Here is a 26,161-nt window from a genome sequence, read left to right as displayed (position 1 = left end):
GGGGTGGCTGCTGGGAGGTGGCACGGAGGTGGCACATCCATCTCGTGTGACTGCTGCTGTGGGGTGGTGGGCTGACAGCGCTCAGCCTCTCTGCGGGGGCTGAGAGGGGCACAGTGTGAGCGTCCACAGCCCGAGCTTTCTGCCTGGTGGCGGATCGCTCTCTTCCAAGATGGGGAGAGCAGGAGCCAGCGTCTAATCTGCAGGTTTGATCAGCAAAGGTTTTCTTTGTCCAGCTCGCTCAGCCTATTGTTAAGCCCAACCAAGCTTCCCCGCCAGCACTGCCCTCCTGTTAACCCTGACATTTTAAGACCTCCGTTGACCAGATATGAATCCACACCATATCCTGTGCGCCGCGGCCTCCGGGGCTTCTCTCCTCCTCCTGTCCCAGCCGTGTGCAGTGCTGGGGGCAGAGGGCTGCTTGCCGGGACCCCGAGCCGTGCTCCAGGGCCAAGGACCAGCCCTGCTGCTCGGGGATGGGGCACTTTGGCCACCGTGTCACCTCGGAGGGAGTCAGGCAGTTGGGTGTGAGCCGTGCACGCGTACCAACATGTGTGCGGCCCCTCCGCCAGCGCTGCTCCCTTTGGCTGTGGTGTCAGCAGAAGGCTTTTTTCAAGTGCTTTCTGGAAGCGTGATGCGATCTTCAGCTCAAGGCGCAGACTGACAGAATAAATCAGCCTTGTCCCATGCCTGCCTTCAGTCTGCGCTGGAGCTTTCTGTGCAGATCAGATGACGCTCGTTGTCGAACATCCTTGGCTTTCGTCGTCCGCAGGCCGGGTTTATGTCATGAGAAGGAAAACTCGTGTTCGCCCCTTTGTCCTCACAGCTGCCTCTGGAGGTTTGGGGTGGGCTCCTGGGACACGGGAAATGCCCCGTTCATGAGGCTGGCCGAGCACGTGCTCCCAAAGCCGGCAGCAGTTGGTGCGGTGACCTCAGAGAGGAGCGAGAATGGGAAGAGTTGTGTTTGCTTTGGGTCCTTTAGGAGGTAACAGCCTCGCTGCGGCCACACGGGTACCCATGTGGCACAAAGCCACGGCTGGGAAGGGCATCGGGCCCGGCAGTGCACGGCCCCAGCCATGAAAAAGGTATTCACCGTGGCTGCAGCGCATTCAGAATGACATATTAGAGTTCAGACCTCTTGGAATTTGCTGATTAGTCTGTAAGTGTATTGAAAGGCCTCATTAAAGCACCATTAATGCTGGATCTCCTCCCAATGAGCCATCTCTTATTGCTGCCCAGAGAAGCCTGGAGGAAATGGAGAGGCTGCTCCGGCTGGCCAAGCCATTCCCTGGGCATGGAGCGTGGCTGCAGCTCAGGCACTCTTTGCAGTGCTGCAAGACTTTACGTTGTGCTTTTGCTCTTGCAGGAGGGCCTGGCTCTCCGGCTGCCTCTGCCTTGTGCTTTGCTTGGTGGACGGGCACTGGAAAAGCTGTGGGTGCCCCATCCTTGGAGGTGCCCTGGGCAGGCTGAGCTGGGTGACAGCCATCCCACAGCAAGGGTTGGAACTGGATCATCTCCAAGGTCCCTTCCAACCCAACCATTCTATGATTCTGTGAGCTGCGACTCGGCTCTCAGCCACCCAGCTCAGCCCGCAGCCCATTGTAGCTTCGTGGCACTGTCTCTGTTTGTCTTTGACCAAGCAGAATGCTTAAAACTTCCCTGCTGAAGAAGGTGGTGGCTGTGGTATCCACCAACGCAACTACTGGAGGGACCTCAGGAAACCTGAAAAAAGCCCCAATTAATAACTCCTCATTGTTATCCTGAATAAGAAGGATCCGCATCCTGGGAAGCTCGCCAGAGCAGTAGACTGAGTGGAATGCAGGGAGTGGTCAGCCCAAATAACAGATGGGGATCTACTCTGTCTCTAAGGGAGACGGAAGGTGACCTCTGTCATTGAGCTGCCCACCACCACTGCGGTGCGTAGTTTGTGGCTGTGCCTGGGTGAGGATGGAGAACCCGACGCCCTCGGTGGGCTGTGACCGTGTCCTGTCCTGCTGTCCCATCCCAAATCGGGACAAGGTATGACCGTGGTCTTATTTACTGTTTCTTTCCTTGCCGTCATTGAAGCCCAAGCGCTTCCCAGGCATTAATGAACGTATCTCCACAACACGTTGCAGCATAAGGAAAAGCAATTTCCTCGTTTGGGATTGGCAACAGAGGTACACGAGGCTGAGGGACCGGCCCAGGTCCCACAGGAAGCCTCAGCTTCAGGATGAGAACAGGCCCCTGATACCCAGCACTTGGGGCCAGTGCCTCAACCCCAGGCCACCCCCGTCCCTTAGGATGGGGGGCAGCGAAGGGAAGGGTCACACGGAGCCTTGGGGTTCTTCCCACCCATAGGCAAGTAACCATAGGCAGGGAAAGTAAAAGTGCTGGGTGTTTAATTCAGATCATTTCTTTTTTTTTTTTTTTTTTTTCCCATTATAAATTTGCATATATTTGCTTAAAAATAGGTTAAGAGATCATCGCTGGGCAAGAGAATGGATTTATGGTTTGGTTCTCTGTTCATCTCGAGTGTAAATGATGCAGTGCGTACGACAGAGCTCCTTGTTGAAGGGGTTACATTTGTGTGTGTGAATGGAAGAAGGTGGGGTTTGCTGGTTGACACAGAGCCTGCTCCATGTGTGATACTGCAGGAATAGGGAGGGGGACGTTGAGATCCATTCACTGCTGTTCCTTTCGGTGCCTTCAGCCCTTTTGTCCCTGGTAGGGGAAGGTCATTCAGCTGTCAGGGTGGCACCTTGAGGCTGCGTAAGGGTACAGAGCTTGGCTTGGTGGGTCCTTGTGTCCCATGGGGTTCAGAGTTGGGATCTGAGCATCTCTGTGGTGGGATCTGAGCGTCTTCAGTGCCGCGTGCATGGAGATGGCGAAGCCACTCTTTGCTCCACATCCTTCCCTTTTCCATTTCCAGGATAAAAGCCACCAGTTGGGAGGATGATTTATTTAAATGAGTTATTTTATGTACTGGGTTGGGTTTTTTTTCTGGTTTTTTGGGTTTTTTTTTTGTCTAAATTGTAACATCTTGGGCTGGTGAAACGTGAGGAGAGAATTTGCTGGAACTTTGGCTAGACTTAGAACATACGTCCTGGCAGTGCGTGGACACGGAGCCTCAACCTCATGGTGGTGGAATCCCTGCTGCTGCTCAGGGTGACCACAGCAGGAGGGGACACCTGGAGCAGTGGCAGCCCTGGGGATGCTCCGTGTGCTCCGGCATCCCTGGGGCAGAGCCTCCCTCCCCACAGGCACCTCTCTCCCCTTCTGTAGCTCGCCGGGCTCACGTTCCCTCGGGCAGGATTCCCGCTTTTCAGCTCTTCCCAGCTTTCACCTCGGTTTCCCCCTTTTTAATAGGAATGCTTGGCCTCTTGCACTCGGGCTCAGGGAGGAGCAGCGTGTTTCTGCAGCTGGCCTGCTGCCAGATGTCATCACTTCAGGCAGTGCCACGCTGCACATCTTCAGCAGTTTGAAATGGAGAGACAGAGAGAGACAGATAAGATCAGCAGCTTTAGGTGATGGCATTGTTTCAAATAAACCATGCATGACCCAAAGCTTCCACTTCAAATGGGGAATGAAATTGCTTCATCCTTTGACAGCTTGCTCCATGAAAGAAATTTATCTTCACTTAATTGCTTTAGATCCCAAGAGGCTGTGTACAGTAATTTCTAGGAGATAATTATATCAAATTAAAAAAATATGTGACTATCTGACTGCTGAGCCTGGATGTGGTGGCCAGAGAGCAGGGAGGGAAGAGGCACCGTGTCCTGCTCACAGGTTGGTATCCCATTCCTTCTCATGGGGCTGAGCCGGGCACCGGGCACCCTGATCCACATCCGATGGGGTTCCCCTGCTCCCACCTCGTTGCTGGAGATGGGCAGCTTGCTGGGCTCAGCCTGGCACTGCCTTTGGGTGTTCCTTCTGACAGTGGTGCTGAGGAACAAGAAAGCTTGTTGATTTAAAAACATGTATATTTAGAAGCAGAGTGTAAACTTCCTGCCCAGGCAGGGGTTGGATTCTTCACTCTGTTTGAGTTTCCAGCTTTCATTTCCTTTGCCCTCATACTTCACATTGTGTGTCTCCCAGTGTGTGCCCCAGACTAATCTCCTTAACCCGCCCTCGCCCCCCATCTTTCTCTCCTCATTTGCAGGATGCAGTGCATCTCCTGCATGGCTGCTCCTGTGGGTCCCTCCATCCCTGTAGGGGTGACCTCACGCCACAGCGGGCAGCAAACTCCAGCTGGTTGCCGCAGCAGGGACAGCAGTTGCCATGTGTCAGCAGAAGACACTCTTCCATTGCTGGTTGGAACCCTCTGTGTGACTCAGGGGCATCGCTCAGTAACCAGTTCCAGGAGAGGCAAAGTGCTCCATCAGCTGAACCTTCCCACCATCCTTCCCTCTAGGCTTCATGGGACGGCTCCTGCCCCCCTCTGCTTTCACCCCTATAGGGACTAAGCTCATTCCCCACAGCTCTAAGACCACTTTGGCGTGAGATCCTGCGTGGGCTCTCAAATGGCTGTCGACAACCCAGGGCCAGGAGCGAGCTCCTCCCCAGCCCTGTGATGTGCAGGCTGGTTTTTGAAGTGCGGCGCTGCTTCAGCTGTTCCCAGGAAGTCTGCAGGGGAACTGTGTTTGTACTGAGGAGGTGAAGTCCCTGTGTGTTTCTGGAGGGGATCTACTCAATGGGCTCTTTGATGTCACTGCAGTTTTTTGGACTCACATCAAGTAAGTCTGAAAAAGAGAAAGAAATGCTTTGGCTTAGCCTGAAACATTTGCACCTGAGTGAGATGACCTGTGGCTGTCCTGTCCCGTTGGCTGGGGGGGAAGCGGTGCGGGGTTCTGCTCCCAGGAGCTGCCCACGCTTTGGAGTGGTGAGGCAGAACTGTAATTGGAAAAGCATCTCCTGAAAGCAGCCCCACTGCTGGTGGCTTCCGTCACCCCACGCTGCAGCCTCTGGGGTGACTGTCCCCAGCTGTCCCTGCCTGCTGAGCCTTGTCCCCTAGTTCAGACCCCAGGGTTCTGCCATAGGGCTCCCATGTTATCTCCGCCTGCCCGGCGTCAGCTCTCCCGCAGGTCACACATCCTGATCCCGAGCTGCCCGCTGCTTGGACTGCATCTTTTTTTGGATGAGATGTCCGGAGCTTGGCACATGGCAGTGCTCAGAGGCATCCGCTGCTGTGACCTCTGCAGCCCGGATAGCCTTTGCCCTGCTGCGTCCTCGCCCTGGGAACAACCCGGGGCTGGTTTGAGGTTTGGCTCCCTTAGTCCCAAGCTCAGGGAGGGGTTTTAGGGCAGCGATGTTTGGTGCGTGGAGCTCAGCCCCAGGGCGTGTTGCCCCTTGGGCTGAAACCTTTTCCATTGTGGGGTTTCTCCATGGTTTCCCATACAAGTTTTCTCAGCAGCGGCCTCTCTGTCCCTGTCCTTTCCTCTGCTTTGTTCACATCAACTCCTTTTTGTTGCCGTTAGTGAAGAACGCATCACCTAAAGCCGTTTGAAATGCGCTCTCTGCTGCTAATAGTTCCAAAGGCTGACTGCCCTGACTGCCAGAATGAGGGGCCCGAGGGGGTGGGCTGCAAGGAGGTGGGCAGCCGTGTGCAGGAATTGGCACCAGAGCATTCAAGAAGCTGAGAATGAGAGCAGCCCCCATCTGGCTCCGCGCTGCGGCTCGGCGCGATCGGCATTTTGTTTCAGAGGCCACGAGTGAATGAGTTAATGATGATCCCAGATGGCTTTGGAGTTTGCCTCTTGCCACCCCTTCCTGTTCCCTCAGGATCTCAGATGGTGGCGGAAGATGAAGTAAAATTCTACAGTTTGTTGTAAAGTTCATCCCTCTCCCCGCATCGTGCTGCAACTTGTGCGCGCCGCGTTGGCAGCTTCAAGGGGATGCTACCTGGTAATTAATTAGTTGTCAAGAGACAGCCCAGAGGTTCCAACTCTTTACATCCTTGCTAATAGAAATTGCTCTGATTACATTTTCCCCCTTGGCTGGAGGGCTGCAGCACAGGAGCGTTGCTCCATGGGCAGCTGGAGGAGCCTGAGCGTCCCACGCTGGGACTCGGAGCATGCTGGCACACGCATGGGCAGGCAGGACCCCGGGCTGAGCCCTGGCTTATCTACTAACACTGCACTGCTCTCCTTCTGCCTTCCTCTGGCCAGCGTTCCCCACCAGCCCCAGTTGTATCTGTCACCTCCAACAGCTTTGTGCTTTCTCTGATTTAGCATCATTCGCCATCCCCGGTGCCGCGGGGATGTGGCACCGAGGGACGTGGGCAGTGGGCACTGTGACAGTGGGGTGCAGTTGGACTTGGGGGGATCTGAGAGGTCTTTTCCAACCTGAATGGCTCTGTGAGTGGGCATGGTGGTCGTGGATTGATGGTTAGGCTTGATGTTGGCAGACTTTTCCAACCTTGCTGATTCTCTGGTTCTGCAATTCGATGAGTGGCCGTGCTGGTGATGAGTTGGTGATCTTGGTGGTCTTTTCCAACTGCAGTGGTTCTGTAATTCTGTGATCATTGCTACCGAACCCCATCAGTTCAGCTGTGGGTAACCAGGTGCCAAGGCACGGGGCTGCTGAGCAGCTCTGGGGACCTCCAGGAGGTGCTGGTGGCAGTGCTCTGGTGCAGTGCTAGGATCAGAGCTCTCCTGTTGCACTGCTGTGCCTCACTCCCATGGAGCTTGGGATGGAGCCGAGTTCCATGCGTCTGGGGCACGGCCAGCTTACCCCAGGGTGGATGGATGCAGGGGGTGCAGCAGGCAGCATAGGCACGTGATGTGTGGCACAGCACAGCTCTTCCCTTGGCAAACACATGCTCGAGAGAGGATCCCGTGGGCAGGAGGGCTGTGTTTGCTGCTGCCCCGATCCCAGGAAGCCTCCCTCCGGGTGCCGTAAATCCAGCAGTGTGCCGGATGCTCTCACGCCCGCGGTGCCGTGCCGTCCTTCCCAGCCCCGGGGAGAGGGCTCCAACCCACCTGGTGCTTGCAGCCATGTGGTCCCTTCTCTTTGTGTTTAGTTAAGTGTGGGAGGACGCGATGCTTGAACTCCCAGAGCCTTTTGGCTATTGTGTTCTTTGATATGGCCCCGCGAGCAGACGGGGTATTGCACAAGCGTGGCCCCGGCCCTAACAAAGGCAGCTGGGATTTCTGGTGTTGGAAGGAGCAGCCTGGAAAGGGCATCATCTCATGCCAAAGATGAAGACAAAGGCATTTGGGAGGCAGGAAGTGATGAAAGCAGAGGGCACATTGCAGGGCACCCGGCACTGCCGATGGGTGGCAGAGCCCCAGCACAGCAGCAAGGATGGAGGTGACAAACGGGACAGGAAGGGACGGGGGCTGCAGGGCCACCTCAGGGCTGGCCGTGGTGCGGGAGGGCTCAGGGGACACCGCTGCCATGCTGTCACGTACCAACGTGAGCCAGGAGGCTGCGAGCAGTCGCAGCGCTCGAGCTGCGCTCCGTGCTGCTGGCTTCCACCCCGCTTGGCTTTTCCAGCATCTGATGTGACTGTTTGTTTGCTTGCAGTGCTTTCAGTTGTTTTCTATTTTAGCCCGTGACTCCGAGAGCCTGGGCTGGGGCAGGCAGGCACCGTTTGAAAGCCGCCACTTGGCGGCAACAACTGCTCGAGCCACAGAGCAGCACCCATCTAACCCCTCTTTTCACACACTCGGAGCTTCCCAAACATTAACCTTTGGATTAAAATTTTCCATGCTTGGTCTCTCCCCAGATGCGACGTCTGAGCTTTGGTTTGGGTTCATGTTTTTCGTGTTTGCTGGGTTTGTGTTCTGGGAGAATGAAAGAAATACTTTTCCCATTTGAAACAAAAATAATAATCATAATTGTAGTTTCCTTTTTTTTTTATTATTATTATTATTATTTGGGGATTCACCAAAAATGGCCGAAATTTGGAGGCTGAATGGACCACAATTCCTGGGCTGCATTAAGGCACACGGTGAGGCGTCCCAGCCCCAGGTGTGCAGTGCCACCAGCAGAGCCCATTGGGGCCAGGAGAGCCCAGTGTGAGTCAGGCTGAGCAGCTCCACATTGGACGGAGGGAGAGTGGCTGCGTTTTGTTTTACTAGCAAAGAAAACAAACAAAAGAGAGTTGTTTTTTTCGGGCTCCACGTGTAGGATCACAACACACCGGGGTAGCATGGGCTGCACACTTCTCCTCCCCGTGCCGTGCCACGGGCTGGTGGCCCTCGTGTCCGGCGGTGCCACGGGGCGGTGTGCTGGCACAGACCCTGCCCTGTGCCCACTGCTTGCAAACTGCCATTCCTGGTGGCTGCACCTCTGGCTGTCCCGAAGCCAAACGCTGCGGTGCTGCTGTTGACACCTCCTCGTGGAGTTCAGGACACGCTCGAGCGCTCCGCGTTTCCCTGCATACTTTTTCTCTCTCCAAGTCTGTGCGCTGCTCATCGGGTGGGGACCTGCTCTGTTCACACCAGCGCTTGTAATGTCTGGCCTGCAGCTCTGCCAAAGGCCAGAATTGGCTCTCCGTGCACGGCTGGATCGCAAGGACAGCGTTAGATGGAGGGTGGAGTGAGCGAATACCCCTCTCTTCCTACTGTGCTTTCAGGAAATGTCTCTAGTGCAGCTGTAAGTGTGAATGAAGTCAAAAGAATGGATCGGTGCCCCCGCTCCAGCCCACCCCACTCGTCGAGGCCCATCCAGAGTCCCCACCCTATTGTTCTGGTTCAGCTCCCCCGTTTCAGGGCTGGGGCCCTGCTCTGCGCTCAGCATCCCGCTCCTGGGAGGAGGAGCTTTGGAGAAAACAAAGACGCGGCGAAGAGCTGCATAGTTTTCCTCTCACTGCCGAGCTGCGGTTCCGATCCGTCGCTCCTTCCCCCTACGTGTGTGAGCAGCTCAGAGGTTTGAGCCACGTGCCAAAAGAGGAGGGCAGTGGGTGCGAGGAGCAGAGCCCTGCTGGAGCTTGGCTCAGTGCAAGGTGACCTCTCCGGAGCGCGGCATGCTCGGAGCAGCCCCGCGGTGAGGAGGACACTGAGGCACATGGCTCCTTCCAGCATCACTGGGAGTCCCCCTCAGTGGCTGGGAAGCAACGTGCAGCTTTGGCCCTCCCCACGGTGGCTGTGATGTGAGCTGCTGCCCTCCCTGCCCCAGCGCTGCGATACCTCTGGGGCTGCGATGGCATTCCTCTGGTGTCATTGCATTGCGTCCATGTCCCCACCCCTCTGTTCTCAAGGGAATTTCGTGGCAGCTGACACTCAGAGGGGCTGCTCCCTGCTCACGTGGCTTTCGCCTGCTTGTTATTTCAAAGCAGAGCTGCTTCTCCTTCCATTCCTGAAGTTGCTTCTCATGCAGGGCAGCTGGAGTGCTGCACCCTGCGATGTGAGCAGCGCGGCTGGAGCTCCTGCCCTGGGTTCCTGAGGATGGCAGTGGTGATGGAGGCAGTGTTGCAGGAGCATACGTCTTGTGTTCAGAAATTCTCCTGAAATCAGTGGGCTGAGCATCTGAATTGTGTCCTAGGCTTAAAAAGGCTGAAGGAATGAAGCACGCCCAACCTGGTAGAGTAGAGCAACGTGGGGCCTGGGTCCAGGCGTGCTCATGTTAATGCAGAGTTCAGGATGTGTGCTTAGGCATCCTCAGCTCCTCATCCAGCACAGCAAAAGGGCGGCTCTGAGCTCCTTTGGCACGGGGTGCTTAGGAGGAACCTTTGTGGTGTTCCTTTGGTTGTGTTTCTCCTGTGTTCCTACCACCGAGACTGCCCACCCTAACCAGTTTCCCTACAGTGGAATCCCAGTTCAGCAGCTCCGGACTGTGACCCTCTGAGAACCACTCGTGTTGGAGGAAGTGAAACCCCAGCAGCCAGGTGGGAGCGGGGCAGCCTGGGGGGGTTTTAGCGGTTCTCGTTCAAACAATCCTCCTGCAGCCTCAGAAATCCCGAGTTTCCTAAAAGAAGAGGAGAGAATTCCAAAGGCTTTCATCCCAGTTCAAATATCAAGCAGGGCGAGGAGCTGGGGAAGCTGCAGTGGGATCTCAGATGACATTCTCTGAAAAGCAAACTTAATGGAGTGCGAGGATGGGACGGCTCAGGCTGTGCCCTGTACGGCTCTGCTGAGCCTGGGGGCCGGGGGGGAACGGATCTGGGGGGGCTGCCTGAGAGCCCCCTCCACTTCTGCAGCCTTTGGCACCTCCGTGAGATATTTAAATGACAGACAGACATCCAGGGATCTGTAAATACTCCGTCAGTGCCAACTCAACCACAAAGAAGATACAGCATTTGTGGTCCAAGGAAGTTTAAATATTTGTGGTCAAACTTAAAATTCGACATAAAACTCTCATCTGCGATGGAAGGCGTCCAGGAACTGCATGGAGAATGTATAAGCTGTGCAAACTCCCAGAAAGGGCTTCGCCGTTGCACTGCCAGGGTGAGGCAGAACCTTCCAGCCTTCCCTCTCCCCTCTCCGTGCCGCTGAGGGCAGGCATTGGTTCTGCACAGTGCACTCTGGGTGCTGCCCGGGTGCTGGGTGAGGGCTGTAGGGCAGCATCCTCGGAGCTTTCAGGAGCAGGGAGCTCTTGGCAGCTCCCCCTCCTGCAGCCCATGCATGGGTATGGCCACCAGCAGCTCGGAGCAGTCCCCTTTCCCTTACTAAGCAATCCTCCCTTCCTCCACCGAAGCGCCTGCTAACCACTTTCTTATCTCTCTTAACTCTGCAAAACAATCTCTGGCAAGGCAGGCATCCTCCGAAATGGCAGAGGAAATAAATTCCCCCAGTCCCTGAAAAGGAAAAGACTGGAAGCTTGCAGCAGGGACTTCGGTCCGTGGCCCGAGTTGGTGCCACATTGGCTTCAGTGTGATAGGGATGGTGCCTTCCTCCTCCCGTAGCGTGGGATCGTGGTGTGGGGGCAGATGCGCAGGGTTCGGTGCTCTCCCTGCTTGCTGTTTTCATCTGCCTGGTGGAAGGCTGTGATTTTGCAGTTCTCCTGTGCTCAAAGACGCCCAAAGAGCAGGAATGCCCCAGGTGCTCCCCCCAGCCGTGGGAGTTCCCAGCACCACGCAGAGCAGCGTGAGGCGGTGTGGCACTGGGGCACTTGGCTATAAGAGGGGACCTGAGCGTTTTCCCCCATGGAAATCCCTGCAGGCTTTTCCCAGAGGGGGTCATGCTAACAAGTGAGCACATCGGGGCATCTTCCAACCATAAACAAAAGCCAAAAGCTTTGAACCCATCAGAAACTTTCCTCTCCGGGGCTGTGGAGCTCTGGCTTTCCCAGCAGGAATTGCTGTGCTCACAAGGGATCCTGCGGTACCCTCGGGTGCATTTTGGGTGCACACCTTTCCCCAGCCCCACGGCAAGGTGTGACCTAGGAAGGGAGGGAGCTTGCTGTGTTCGGGGCCTTCAGGAGCCGTGAGATGTTTTGTAGGGCACTGCCAGGCTATGCCACAAGCAAAGGGTTTGAGGGTGCAGAAGACCTGCGGCGGTTTGGGTTCTCCATTTGGAGTTTTAATTTCCTCCTGGCCTAGATGAGCGAAAACTCCATCTGTATTCCTGCCCCACAGCCACTAGGTGCCAGTCAGGGAGAGAGAAGTGGCCCTGGCAGCTCTGGATGCTCCTGGTGGGCATGCCCCGTGTTCCTGCCCTTTGCAGAGGGGCTGTTGGTTGGGAGCACGTGTGTTCCCAGCCCGCCTGCAAGGTCAGCCGAAATCAGCCGAGAGCAGCTGCGGCTGAAAGCCCTCAGCTGCAGAAACCAGGGTGCAACCCAGCTGTGAGCGCTGCTGCCCGGCTGTGACGGTGCTTCGATCCTACCCAGGTGGCCAAACCCCTGTGACCTGAGTGTGGGACCACATCCTGGCAGCGCAGAGAGCCCGGAGGCAGAGCTGGGGTACATCAGGGTTACAGCCAGCCCAGCTTTTGTGCAAACCGTTAGGGGGTGATGCAAAGCCACCGGTTCTCTTTGCTTTCCTGCTGTTTGCTGCACTGCCTGCGTGCCCCACGCTGGTCCGTGGGGTACCAGGAGGCATTCGGCCCTGTGATGCTCAGAGGGTCGGTGCAGATGTTTCACCTGGGCTGTTATACACTGCGTGGTTTAGGTTGTTTGGGGTTCACTTGGTTCGGACATAGGTCATGCACTTCACTCTAACTAAGCTGTGCTTAAGTCAGTGTGTCAAAATTCAGTGTTATCCCCATGCTGGGTCACAGGTTTGGCTCTGTCCTCCTGGTCCCGTCCCATTCCTGTCTCTGAATCTGGGACCTCTCCGTGCTATGACTCAACCTTCTCCTGGCCTTTTCTCCTTCTGACTCCTGCTGCTGAGACATGCTGGTGTTTCCCCTTCTCCCCCCTGTACACAGGAAAGCTGAGTGGTAGCTCTGAACAAACCCTACTGCAGCACCACTGCCTACTGTGCGTGCCGAGTCCAGGCTTTTACCAAGCAAAGCTGTGCACCCTGCAGTGAGCACGCGGTGGGAGCAGCCCTCCACGATCTGAGTCCTTGTGGTCCCCAAGCAGCTGGCCCGGCTGCCACAGCTCCTCGGGCTGAATGCAGCTGAAGGAGCTGCATTCCTGCCTCAGTTATTTGCTCTTTAGGACGCTGCATAAAATTAACAAGTTGTAAAAGCCAATTGAAGGCAGTGATTCGCCTGGCTGCGGGGAGATGCTGAGCCTCTGACCCCCAGCGGGAGCGGGGCTGCTCTGTGGCACCCCAGGTGCACGTGTCCCCCCGGGGGGACTCTGATCTCAGCTTCACCTGCAGGCACTGCAAGCCCAGGGTCCTGAGAGCATTCACACACAGCAGCCCGGTGGGTCTGTACGGGCAGTTAGCACGTCAATGTGCATCCTGCCCAATGATCGGGGACGTTAATGGGTGAGCCAGGAGCTGGCAGCGCTAAGGAACCGTCTCGGCGTGCCACCAGCCTGCGGTTAGCATGTCTGATCTGGGGTCAGATTAGAAACCTCGCACCTCCGGGCACAGCCGGGTGACACAGCGCTGGCACCCAGCACCACCGCAGCCCCAGGTCCCACGCGGCCCCGAGAGGCACCGCAGGGGAACCGACCCGGGTCACGTCGGAGGGCACCGGCCCACTTCAGCAGTTCTTGGTTTCGGTTTTCCTTTGAGAGCTGCTGTGTGCGTGTCAGCCCTATTTTAATACCCGGCGGCGACGCGGAGCCAGGCTTTCGGTTCCTGCTGGCTGGCTGCACGCTCGCAGGGGGAAGGGTGCATGGGGCCGGGGTGTCACGGCAGCATCACCGAATGCATCAGCGCCGTTCCATTTCAGATCCGGCTTTGGGAGAGCTGCGCACAGCTCCCGGCGGCTCTGCTGAGCTCTCCCTTAAGTTAGCATGGAGATAGCACCGCGCACCCCATGACCGTCCCCGTGGCTCTGGGAACGTGGCACTCACGTTTCCACACCGAAACGGGAAGTCGGTGGCATGTCACGCTCTGCCATTGGCTGCCACTGCTGGGTCACTCCTTTCCCAGCACCCCAGCCTGGCTCCAGGCAGGCAGCCCCGGGGCTCTGGCACGGTCCCGGTGCACACGTGATGGGGATGTGTGGAGCGTTCGCTCGGTGCCTGTTTTTCATTCATGTGGGCTGGAAAAATGTGTTCATGAGACAAGTTGCTGTGGCATTATGTCATGGGCCTTCGGTTGGGCTCTTTGCTCCCTTAGCAGATGAGCTGAATTGGAGCATCGGGCTGCACCGGCTTGGCAGGACATCGGGAGCTTACGTGCAAACCTCCTGGGTCATAAGCTAAATGCAATTACTTTTATTCTGGGAGCAATCAGCCTCTCCTGCATCCCTTTCCTGCCGCTGCTGTGCGCCCCGCAGTGCACAAATGCACACAGGTGGGTCCCTGCGGCCATACCCATGTGGGCAGGGATGCTCTCAGCACCTTTGGCATGAGGGAACTGCAGCCACCAAGGCTGGAAAACCCCAGGCTGGAGCTGCCCTGGCTGAGTCAGGCCGCTCCCTGCATGCAGTTACCGTCCGGCTGAGGGTGAACCTGGCCCCGAGGTTTCCACCACTTCCCCTGGGGCCGCTGCAGCCAGCAGCTCTCGCAGGGGGTGTTTCCCGTGACAGCCATTCTTTTCTCTTCCCTTTGGACTTTCCCTGTGGCAGAATCATTCCTACAGGAGTGCCAGGAGGATGGAAACGTTCCTCCTTTGGCACTCGCTGGGCTCCCTCCAGGCTGGACTCAGCACAGAGGGGACGGTCCCATTGGCAGGCATGGGGCAGCTCCAAGCACCGGGGCTCTGCTGCCCACCCCAAGGGTGCTTTGTGTGGGCAGCAGCCGGGGTGGGAGGTTGCAGGTCAGAGCAGGGTCAGGTCTTTGACACGCACGGCAGCGACGCGGCGGTTAAAATTAGCTCGTGGAGAGGAAACTGGCAGCATTGTGGAAGAGCAGAAGTTTCCTCTCACGGCAGCATGGTGCTGCGCTGCGGGACACTGCCAGCCCCTGCCTGCACCCATCCCTGTCCCCGTCCCCACCCAGCATGGGGTGACCTGGGGTTGGCAGTGCCCTGCTGTGCGTCCCAAGGATGGGGTCTGCTCCACCTAAGAGTCGGTGGGGACGTTGGGGATGGGGTCTGGAGCCTGCTTTGCCCTGGGTGGGAACTGCGGCAATAGGTTCTCAGGCGTGAATGTGAATTTTGCAGAGTGGGTGACACTTCCAGGCTCCATTTGCTTCCCCGTGGCTGACTGCAGGCAGCAGGAAGCACCGGAGGAGCAGACTGCAGGTGCGGAGCCCCACGGCGATGGGGGATGAGGAGGGTCATGGTGGAGGCACAGGCAAAGGCCACGGAGGCACCGTGCTCCCGTGCTCTGGAAACTCCATTTGAGAGCCTCATAAATGGATAATTACCTGAGCTATTGAGTTTCCTTCTGGCCAGATCCATCCCAGCCTCCCTGACAAGGGCTCGCCTAACGGCCTGTGGGGCCGGCCTGCAGGATGGGGTCGGGATGGAGCTGGTGTTCGTGCCCCTGCCCGCCTGCCCCACACCTGCATCCCTCCCTCCTGCTCTCAGCGAGGGGGGTGCTGACGTTTGAGCCAAAACAGAACGGTAAGGACCGACTGCATCATCGCTCGTCCCTCCCTGGGGACGCTGGGCAAATCCCTTCCATCCCCATCTGTAAGGCAAAGGGGACTCCAAACAACGCAGTGCCCTCCATGTGCCGCAGGGCCCTCCGGCCCCATGCTCCCCTCAGCCTGTTGCCTCCCCTTTGCACTGACTTTGTTTTCCTTTCCCTCTCCCCAACCCCCTCGCCCTCACCCCGCAGGTTATTGCAGCCGACTGCAAGAGGGTCACAGTTCTGAAGTATTTCCTGGAAGCCCTTTGTGGACAAGAAGAGCCTTTGCTGGCATTCAAGGGTGGAAAATATGTGTCAGTGGCACCCGTCCCAGACGCCATGGGAAAGGAAATGGGAAGCCAAGAGGGAAAACAACTGGAAGATCAGGTACTGTGCGGGAAGAGCGCGCCTCGGTGAAGGAAGAATCACCCCAGTGGGGCCCAGCCTCTGCCTGCCCCACAGCTCCCACTATTTATAGCTGCGTGTGCGTTTTATGGGGAGAATCGGGGCGGGGGAAAGGGGGCAAATGGTGCATGGCCCTCAAGCGTGCTTTACTCATGCCCTTTGCTGCCAGCCCGGGCACTGCGCCTCTGTCTTCCTTGCTGCTATGAGTTCCAGATGCTGCTTGGTACTGTGTGCAGGGGGGGCCCGGCCTGAACGCCCCTCCCAGGAGGGGAGGTGGGCGAGGGAGCGTCAGGGTTCAGCCTCAGGATCAAGTTGAGAGCCGTGGGGCTGCTTGCAGCAGAGGCCCGGGCTCCAACCTCCAGCACACGTACAGGAAGAGCTGACATTGGCGCCCCGTCCCTCCCCTGCCTCTCACATCCTGATGTGATTAAGGAATTCAGCTCTTGTTTTTCTGCCCTTGCTTGTTCCTGTAGGCCTTGCTTCTCTCCAGGCTCCATGTGTGTGTTTAAGGGCCCTGCCAGCCGCTCTGCAGGTTGACTCTTTTCTTGTGTTTCATCTTGCAGTTTGAAAGGCCGAGGAAACAGCGGTGTGGGGCAGAGCCACCCAACTCCCAGTCCCCTCCCAGTGCCGAGGGAATCGCCCGGTGCCTCCCCTCTGCCAGCACTGGGTGGCCTGTGATGTGTGACCCCCATGCCCCATGGGGCTGACAGCCACGGGGACCCTCCTCATAACTCCCAGTGGGTGGCTGGGGCTGAGCAGGGCATGGATTTTAGATGTTTTCACAAGTGAAGGGGCACCTGGAGTCCCAGACCCCGTCCTCCTCTGGGAGCTGCTCAGGAGGTTTTCACGCTGACGCTGCAGCCCATGTAATACTTGGGGTCCTTAGGTCCCACCAAAGGGACAGGGGCACTGCTCCCTGTTGTAGGGCTGTGTGCCCCTGTTTCTGCTCCGTAACCACGGCCTCCACATGGCTGTGGGAACCTCTCCGTGCTCTCCTTGCGCAACCCTGGAGCTTCCTCCTTGGGGTCTGAGCACAAGGCAGCTCCCAGCTTGCCAGTGTGACCAGCCCTGAGCCCAGGCAAGCAGAGCCCGACCTGAAAAACCACAGCGGATCTGCACCCGACGTGCCTCACAGCATCCCCCATCCTCTGTGGTCCAGGCTGTCCCAGAGAGGGAAGTGAGCCCGAGGGCTCCCTCTTCCTCCTTCCCAGGGCTCAGAAGTCACAAGCAGAGAGGAGCACTTGGTTCTGTGGCCAGGCGTGTGCGTGGCTCTGGGTGGAAGGACTGAGCATGCAACTGGGAGGTGCTGGGACTGCTGAAATGAAGACCGAGGGTCCTTGCCCACGCGTGGCAGCCTGCTCTGGGTAGCGGTGCTCTCTTATCCCTTTTAGGGATCATCTCAGATAAGATCTGTCGGGATGCTCCGTGTGTGTCTGCCCTCAAGCAAGGCGGCAGCGTCACGGCTGCAGGGCGGGCAGGTGGGGACCGACAGCCTCCTCTCCCAGGGATGTGCCAGGCGAAGCAGTATTTCCCTAAATACCATGCTCCCCACCTTGCAGAGCTGAAGCCTGTAAAGCATCAGTGACTCACCCGGGGCCGTGGGAAGAGTTTTCCAACACCAGGCGGTTTGCTTATAGAACAGAGCTTTAACAGGGCTGCCTCTGCCCTGCCTTGTGTCTGGCATCCCCCGCCCCATTCCAGTGCATCTCACCTTCCTGTGTGTGTGCCATGTATTTGTGTGGCTTGCTTCTTTTAGAGGTTTAGGAATGGTCTCCCATCAGCGTGGGACACACTGTGCCGGGTGGGGATTTGTGTGCCGAGATGAGGAGAACCGCAGCCCCTGCCGCCAGCATCCCTTACAATCACTTCTGTCCTGTTTTTGTCTTTTCTGTGCGTTTCCTGGAAGAAGGAAGATGATGTGAGGATTGAGGCATTTGAAGATGACTCAGAGGCTGAAGGCAGCGGAGGAGAGATGGACATCAAGGAACTCCGAGCCAAGAAGCAAGCGCTGGCCAGGAAGGTGGCAGAGCAGCAGCGTCGGCAGGACAAGATTCAGGTAGGATGGGACCACGTCCAGCTGAGGAGCTGCTTTACTTCTGTGCCTGGGCTGATCCTATCTCGCTGTGCTGGGTGGACACAGCTATGTTTAAGGTTTCTTGGGATGTCCCTTAGTCCCACCGCAAAAGCCAGCTGCGCTTTCAGAGCGCAGAGCCAAACCTGCGTTGCTGAACCACCCCAGGGTAAGCTCTGCCCTCCCAGAGCCTGAGCTGAGCATGCCGGGTCTCCGGGAGCCCTCGAGGAGCTGCGCAGCGCTTCTCATGGAGCTGCTGGCGCTCCCTGCAGTGCTGACAGAGCTCCTGCTGGTGGCTGCAGCGCAGCGGGTGCCAGGCAGCAGGCCGGCCCAGGCTGGGACAGCAGCTCGGTGGCCCCAGGGCTCAGTGAGGAGGCAGCTTTCCCATGCAGCAGGGCACAGGCAGGCTGGGGAGAGGGTGGGACGTGAACGGCAGAGTTCACGTGGGAGCCAACGGCAGGAAAAACAGCCTGCGGACGGCTGCCTTGGCCGGAGCACTGCTTGCTGAGCGTTGCCATCGTTATGGGGACAAACAGACGGGATACAGGTGATGCTGTGCTGGCCCTGGCCTAATCTTAGCACGTCTCCCAGTGGGAGCCTGTGAATGGAGCCGGGGAGCAGCTGCCCAGCAGTGCCTTCTGTTGCTTTAAGAGCGAGCTGACATGCACGCTGCTGGCCGCCTCGCCGCTCGCAGCCCCTCTTCCTCCAGCCTCGTGGCCCAGATGAGGATTTCTCAGCAGAGGAAAATTCTCCCTGGCTCCCCTCCCCCTCACCTCCGCCCTCTCTAATGCCCAGGGCCCTTCACTTCCATAATTCTTCATTTTCCAGCCTTGAACGTAAGCCAGACACATCTGTCTGGCCATATGCGTGAACTCTGCAGTGTGTGCCGAGGTGGTTGTAAAACAGGGCTGCTGAAGGCCCTACTGGGAGAGCGCACACATGTGTACCCTCCGGCTGTTGGCGCCGGGCCCAGAACCACTGCGCTTCACTTTTCCAAACCCACCCCAACCTTTTTCAGATTTCGCCTTTTTTTTTTTTTTTTTTTTTCTGTCTTTTTCCTCCCCCCCCCCCTTTTTATTTTTTTTTTCATCTTCTTCTTTTTCTTCTTTTTTTTTTTTTTTTTTTCTTTTGCATTTGAATGTTGAGAAATTCATATCAAGGCAAAGGTATTAATTGTGCCGGGAGGGAGGGGCCGCCCCCGCAAGCGAGTCCATTATTGTTGGCAGGTACCTGGGTCACATTAATACAATAAGGAAGAAAGCAGCAGCGAATGAGTGAGAGATCGGAGAGATGGGCTGTAAATTAAAGCGGCCTGAAGCCTTCCAGCCTCCCAGGGTTGTTAAGCGGGAGGTGTAAGTAAATTCCCCACTTCCCACCGCCTTGTACAGACACAGCAAACAGGAACTGCACATGTTTGGGGAGGGCAGTGCACGCAGATCCCGGCCCAGCTGCGCCGGGGCCCCCGGGATGGCCGCTGCCCCTTCTGTGGGGAGCGTGGGGGCTGCCTGATGTGTCAGGGGCTTTCTCCCCGGCCCTCTCCTCCCTTCCTCCTGAGCCTCCTCTCGAAGGCAGAGAGAGGTCAACATGAGGGTGTGGGCAGCTTCGGGGGCTGCACAGCTGAGAGCTGAGGTGCAGTCGGAGCTTGGGTGGAGGAGAAAAGTCCTCGGGGGCTTTGCTAAAGTCAGCCAGGCCGTGGCTGGCTGGGAACAGCCCGCAGCACAACATGTGTGCGGCCCAGAGCCGGGATGGGGAGGCCGGGCCGAAGCCGGCCCTGCGCCGCACCCCTCGGATCTTCCTGCCTTGACCTGTGGGCCTCTGGTTTTCTTGAGGGATTTATGCTTCCTGGGACCTGCTGCCTTCCAGGTTTCATCCCGTAGCTCTAGCTCGTCTCTGGGATTCTCACAGTGGGATGAGCAGCAGCAGCCCCGTGTATTCACTGGGATCCAGCAGACGCAGCTCCTGTGTCAGCACAACCGGGACCCCCAGCTCTCCGTGCACATCCATGTGCTGTGATGGGGGCATGGCCCCGACAGCCCCGGCAGCCCAGTGCCCCCTGCAGAGCCTGGCAGTGCAGGGTTCGGGGAGAAGCCTCCATCTCTTGGCCGCTCATCTTCTTTCTAAGCGTTTTAATCTCTGAGGTTTCCCACTGCCATCCCTGTGGCCATCTCTTGGCATGGTTTGGTGTGCCCGTAGGGAGCGTGGTGTGACGGCCTCACCTGCACCCTGCAGAGCTGTGTTTCTCTCCACTTTCTCTCTGATGGGTTTTTGGGCACTGCCTTCTTCCCCACCTCTTGCTGCCCACCTGTGCCACCAATGTGGACCATCTGCTCACTGCTTGTCCCAGGCTCTGTGCTGACCAGGCAACCCTGCTTGTCCCTCTTGCAGCTCCCAAACGCAGACATCGCCGTGGTCGGTGCTGCACATTGAGGCTTTATTGTGCTTCCCTCACTGCCGTGGCTCGGTGGGGAAGTGTGGGTACAAGCAGAGTGAATAGGAAATAGGGGTGAAAAAGCAGACGGAGCTCAGCTCCGGAACGGCACCCTGAGCAGACGAGATGGGGTGATGTGGCTTTCGGTCTCAGCCTCCTGCAGCCCTTGTTGCAACGGGCAGCCCTTTGCCGCCTGCCTGGGGCTTCCAGGGTGGCTGCGGGAGGCCGGGCGGGCAGGTGGAGCGGGGCCACGTCCTGTGCCTCCACCCACCCCCGCGCTTGGCACGGCCCTCGGTGCGCTCTGCTCGGTGTCCCCTCCTGTCCTTTGTGCCTCCGCTGCGCGCTGGGAGCGGTCGGGTTTCCTGAACGGTTGAAAACATCCCACCTGAAACATAACAGGCTCTTCCTCTGGATGCTGCTATTGTTTTGCTGAGCGTTACAGAAGCGGCTTAACCAGGCGGCCAATTATGACATGTCTTCCCAAAATAGCCCCGCTCCTGTCCCTTCTGAGCCCACGGAACGGCCGCCCCCTTAAGATGCAGCCGCTCCTTTGTGGCGGTGCTGTGAGTAACCCGCTAAATATAGCCGCATCCCATTCACGCTCTCCTCTTGGCGCAGGAACAATGCTGCGGGTGCACACGCGCTGACACGCACCTGCCTGGGATCGGGTGCCTGCCGGCTGCGGAAGGCGCACACCCACCCACGGCGGCTCCGCCACGGCGGCGGCCCCGGCTTGCTACCAGGCACGGGGCACGTTCGCTCCTGAGGAAGACGCTGCCGCGGACGAACGTTGGGAGGAGGAAACCTTGGAGCGAGAGGCGAGGGAGGCATTGTTCTCAGCCCCCGGAACGTTCGCCTCTCGTCCCCTCTGAGTGCGCGGGGACCCGGCGGGCGGCAGCGCCCGGTTGCCCCGCCGCGGGGTTGCGGAGGCGGCGGCGCAGCGGTGTCGCCCCCGGTGAGCCGTCCCGCACCCGGCCCTGCGGGGCTGCGGCTCCCGGTCTGTCCGGCAGCCCGGCGCTGCTCGGGCGTCCCGTGCAAAGCCCGTGCTGCTCTCCCAGCGGACGCCTCTCCGCTGTGGCACTGTAAGGGAACGCAGCCCCGCGGTTTGGTCGCGGAGGAGCGGTCCCCCTTCTCGCGCTACGAATCCCTCGGCCGGGCGGTCGGCTTCCGGGGAATCCCCCAGGTGATTCCAGCTGATGGATGAGCTGGGAATTTGGGACTGTGCGAGCGGGAGCGTGTGATCTCAGTGCTGCCACCAGCTGGGGCGGCCGGGGGAGCCACGTCCGGCTCCTGCCGAGCTCCTGGGAGAAGTCCCTGCCCGGGGAACCGCGGCCGGCCTGGGGGCTGTGGGTGGACGTGATTCGGTGCCTGCGATGGGGGGAGGAAGGAAAGCTGGGTAGTGCCGAGAGGGGCGGTGAGCTGCTGCCGCCGTGGGTGCCTTGCTGTGTGCCAGCCCCACGGCGTCCCTTCGCCACGGGGCCGTGCAGCGAGCAGAACCCCGATGAGGCTCCGATCTGCCTGTCCTACAGCAATCGGAATGGGGCGAGGCTGCACCGAGGGTCTCCCACACCCACTCCCGTTGAGCCACACGGCCCGATATCCTCTCCCAGCACAGGGGAAAGTGAGGCACGGCGGGATGGGCGGCTCGATCGCCGCTGTCACACAGCATCCTGCACCCCGAGCCCCATCCCCGTGCCGTGGGGCAGCGGCCGTGCCCACCGACCAGCGGAAGGGTTAACGCTGCTCCCCGTCCCGTCCCGCACATGGGCTCCCTTTCATCTCTGGCCGGGGGCCAGCCGGAGTCTGCATGAATCACAGGCCACTCCCCTCCCCCCAAGCCCCTTGGCCAGAGGCTTCTGCAGCCTTTTACTCACACAAACAAAAATAAATCTCGCTGCCGGCCTCTGAACTCTGCAAAGGCGAGTTTCCCTCTGGCTCCCCGAGCGGCCCGGAGCTGTGCGAGGGGACTTGGCACGCTCCCCGCCGACCTCGCTCTTTCACTCCCGGCGCATCCTGTGTCCTTCTCTCACCGGGCGGCCCGGGGAGCGGAATGGGACGTGACGGCCGGCACAGGCGTCGCTCGCAGCTGCCAGGAATCGGCCGGGTACGGCCTGCGAGCGCCGGCGGGGACGGTGCCACACACGAGGGACCCGGCGCCGGCGTCACCTGCACGGTCAGCCTGGATGGGGAGCACGCAGGGCTGCCCCCCTTTGGTCTTTGGGATGGCCGCTGCCTGCCGCGGTGCGTGGTTTTGCTCTGCCTTTCCGTCACTTTGGGTCTCTGCGTTGGGTTCTTCTCCGTCGCCCCGGGGCAGGGCCTGGTTCTGCACTGGGTGCTTCTGCATCCTGCCGTGGCAGGGCCTGGTGCATCTCCCCCCCACCCCGTGCTCCCAAGCGTTGGGGAGGAGCCCCACCAAACCCCACTGATGCTCTTCTCTCAGCTCCGTGCCATGCTTGATGCCATCTATCTTGTCCCACTACCACGTTGTTGTCCCCTCGCCGGTCAACTCGTGTCACCCGGGACAGCAAGCCCCTCCTGGCTCAGCGTTGCCCCAGCCTGGGTTGGGCAAAGGCACAGCACGGGGCTGTGATGGTGGCCCTGTACCAGGGTGCTGGTGCCACCGTAGCTGCCCCTCAGTGCCCTTCTGAGCCCATGGGTGGGAGGCAAGTGGGGAAGGCTCTGGTTGCTGCCTTGTGGGAGGCGGCAGCATCAAGGCGTCTTGGTTTAAAGCCAGCTGACAACACTTGCAAATGGATTTAAAACCACTTTTTTTCCACAGCCACTGCTGGCCCACGCAGCTCGGTGTTCCAGGGTCCCCATGACGCTGGGCAGAACAGGGCTGGAGGCAGCAGAAAGGGCTGGGCAGGGCTGGGCTCCCCTCCTGGCCCTGGGGTGTTCCGTGCGGGTGCAAGCCCTGTTTCACAAGAGTTCACGTGGTGGATGTGTTCCATACAGTGCTGCTGTGCTCCATGGGTGACCGGTTCCTATTAGAGGCAACAAACATCAGCGAGTCAAGGGAAGCTATTTTTAAGCGGAGGAAGCACTAGAATAGCATCCTGAGTTTTTTACGCCTGTGACTTACTGAAGAGTCCAAGTCCTTCGATAGCATCAAAAGTAACACATGAGCTTTTGGATCCCATTTCGGCAGATAGTGTTGTGCAAAGGTCCGGGTACAGCCAGGGAGGGTTTCTAGTAGGACCCAGCAGACCCTCCCCATGTGTGTGAGCACCTCTGGTCTCCGGTGGGTGCGTGGGGCTCTGTCAAGGACAACACTACGACTTTGCAGGGCTGGAACCCACCTGGTTTCCCAGCTGGATGTTGTTGGAAAACACACGGCGTGTGTGGGACTCGGTGGGACAGAGAGTGGGGTGCTCAGCCAGGCGTCCCCTCCCCACACACCTCTCCTGGTCAGGGTCTCACGGTTCGGATGCTGTTGGCATGGCTTGTGTCCCAACATGGCTCGTTTTCACTGGTGGTCTTGTCATCTTGAGATGCTTTCATCCAGCCCTTTCCTCCCTGCTGTTTTGTATCAGGGTGGTGTGGATAGTCCTTGCAACTGCCAGTCCTGTAAAATGGGACAATACCTGGAACAAATCCACTTTGAAGGCTGGTACAGCCAGTCCACTTCCACTGCAGGGCTTGGGCAGGGCTGTGTTCTCCTATGAGGGTGCTGCTGGAGGCTTTCACCATCCCGCTGTGTCCCCACAACAGTCGGTGCTTGCAGCGTGCAGGTGGGATGGACACAGCCTCCTGCACACGCCGTCCTTGCTGCGGGAGGCACGTGTGCCAACCAGGCTTATCTTTTGCTCCCACTGTCCATGGGTCACACGGCTGACGTCTTTTTTACTCATCGTGTGTCCTTCTCCTCCAGGCCGTGCTGAAAGACCAGAGTCAAATGAGGCAGATGGAGCTGGAGATAAGACCTGTCTTCCTGGTCCCGGACACCAACGGCTTCATCGACCACCTCAGCAGCTTGATAACGCTGCTGGACTGCAGGAAGTTCATCCTGGTGGTGCCCCTGATCGGTGAGTAGCACGAGCACCAGGCATGGGCTTCCCTGTGCCTCGGTGCAGGCTCAACCCTCCATACCAGCTCCCACCCTCCTGCCCCACGTGCCCTTTTGTGCGGTCCCAGTGCTTGCTGTCTGTGCTGGGCACGACCCTGTTGCTTTTACTTGTTGGAGCCACGTCTCATCCCAGCTGCTCCTTCACCCCGTGCCGTGCTTTTCCCTTCCCGACAGCTTTCTGCCCACCGTGAGCTCCTCTTCCCATGGTGCATTTAGGGGTGCCAGGGGCCGGGAGAGGCACACGGGTGTTAAATGGGATTTGGAGGGAATTTTGGAAGGAGCAAGGAGGAGGAATTGTTAAACAATCAAAGCAGATAGCTTATCCCAGCAGAGCTGGGGCTTAGGCAGCCTGAGCAAATGGCCGGCCTGTGTCCCAGCGTCTCAGAGCTGCTCAAGCCCAGCCCTTCTTTTTATCCTTATAAAGCTCGCAGTAAAACAGCAAGCTGGTTCCCGTTATTGGTAAACACTCACCCTGGCAGATAACGGCTGTGCTGCTGGGTGGTCTCCCAGGGTGGCGGGAGGATTTGGTGAGATGCCTTTGCTCTGATTGTTTGATCACTCGCTGGGCTCGCAGTAGCGTTCCTCCAGCCAGTGCCGCACTGGGGCCGGCTGCACCCCGGTGCCAGCCTGGCACGGAGGGGAGCTCAGGGGCAGAAGGAGAGCTCAGGGTAGGAGTGGGGCCGAGCCTCGCAGATGCCTCAGGCTGCCCTCATCCCAGCTGCAGCCCCACAGGCACCTCCAGCGTGCAGGCAGCGAGGCGCACGCTCGTGCTGACCTCCTGCCCTGCAGCACACCGCATGCCTGCCCTCTGAGCAGGTGTGGGGCTTCCTCTTCAACTCCTAGCTCTGCCAGCCCGAGAGCCAGCGTCCAACAGCCACCCTTCCTGCAGGGTCTGGTTCTGGAAGGACTCCCAGAGCAGGGGACGGGACCCCTGGACGGGGGGAGCGGGGCTGTCAGGGGGCTCTGCAGCCTGGCACCCAGTGGCAGGGCATTGCGTGGAAGCACAGGGAAGGAAGCCTGCAGAGCCCTGGGGGCTGTGGAGCGTGCTCACACCTGGGAATGCTGGCACCTTCCCTAGAGCCGTGGCCCTGCCTCCTCTGTGCTCTCACGAGGACGAGCTGCAGGAGAGCAGGAAGCCCTGTTTCCTTCCCTGAGCCAGGTGCTGCTGCCCCGAACCTGCAAAATGAGGACTGGGCTGGCCAGGATAAGCCAGGGGCCAGTGGCCGTGGTGCCACATCCCATTGCCAGTTCCGGGTGTGAGCTGTGCCCTGTCCCCAGCACGGGGCACTCCTCACCACTTATCCCAGGGATGCAGCAAGGGGTTAAGCGTGCAGCTTCATGTTCCATTTGTTTCTCTTGCTCTTTAACCTGCTCCGTGCTCCTTGAGGCTGACCCCACCATGGAGAAGCCAGGCCTGGTGCAGAAGCACAAACAAGCCTCCCCTTTGAAGCCTGTTTAGCTTGGAAGCAGGAAGGCGGATTTCGGGAGGGAATACCAGCTTTTCCTGTTTGATGTTCCGTTCTTGCAAGGCTCCCCCCACCCCTAACCCAGCCGTGCATTGTGTGGAAATGGCAGCATCAGGTCGCTGAAAGCAGTAGCAAGAGGAGCAGTCTGCGAGCGAAGAGCAAAGCAGCTCCATGCAGCTTTAATTTGAATACCCAGACAGTGAGTGCCAGTCTCACCATGGAACAGAGCGATCACGCAGGCTCCCTGGGCAGTGATTCACAGCACTGGGGAGAGGCCTCAGACCCCGAGCTCTCTCCTCGAACCCCCAAGGAATGCATAGTTCCCACTTGAACTCAGGACTTGGCTCCAAGCTCGGAAACAATCTTCAGAAATGAAGCCATGGCTAAAACACACACTGAGCGCACAGAGGCTCCCTCGCACACACGTGCACACCAGCCCAGCCTTGCGCACACGCATCCCCGCGCACGAACGCATGTGAGGATGCTCGTGTGCACATCTGGACACAACCGTCGTGCGCCCGGCCTCGCTGGGAGCTGCCTTGGCCCCGTTTTGCTCGCACACGCGGAGCAGCTCTGGGTGCACTGCGGGGTGCTTTCCTCCTGGCGTCCCTCGGGCACTGCTCGGCCCGGGGGGCTGCTGAGGCTGTGTGCCTGCTGCTTGGCGGCCGGACAGGAGGCTCCGAGCCCTGACAGTCTCCAGTGAAACCAAACGGGCTGGGAATC

At 58.6% G+C, this 26,161-nt stretch overlaps 1 protein-coding gene and 1 long non-coding RNA gene across 5 annotated transcripts in view; one reads left to right on the top strand and one right to left on the bottom strand.

Annotated features, from left to right (window-relative positions):
* The window catches only part of SMG6 (SMG6 nonsense mediated mRNA decay factor), a 90,964-nt gene that overhangs the window by 59,971 nt on the left and 4,832 nt on the right, over positions 1–26,161 (top strand). For 2 of the 4 annotated variants that reach the window (XM_004946548.5, XM_040650407.2), the window contains 3 exons: positions 15,213–15,389; positions 17,317–17,463; positions 23,778–23,931. In XM_004946548.5, the coding sequence (XP_004946605.3) occupies positions 15,213–15,389; positions 17,317–17,463; positions 23,778–23,931 (478 nt within the window). Of the gene's footprint in view, positions 1–15,212; positions 15,390–17,313; positions 17,464–23,777; positions 23,932–26,161 lie in introns of all 4 variants that reach the window. The other 2 variants (XM_004946547.5, XM_040650405.2) reach the window with 1 other exon arrangement.
* Positions 18,571–22,085, bottom strand: LOC107054801. The gene is made up of 2 exons (XR_005841006.1): positions 21,781–22,085; positions 18,571–20,291 (listed from the first exon to the last, which is right to left on the bottom strand). It is a non-coding gene; the product is annotated as an uncharacterized LOC107054801 (long non-coding RNA).

This window comes from Gallus gallus, chromosome 19 (genome assembly GCF_016699485.2).
Source record: "Gallus gallus isolate bGalGal1 chromosome 19, bGalGal1.mat.broiler.GRCg7b, whole genome shotgun sequence".
NCBI classification, from domain to species: Eukaryota; Metazoa; Chordata; class Aves; order Galliformes; family Phasianidae; genus Gallus; species Gallus gallus.
Note: the sequence above shows the minus strand (reverse complement) of the source record. Positions and strands in the feature narration are given on the sequence as shown.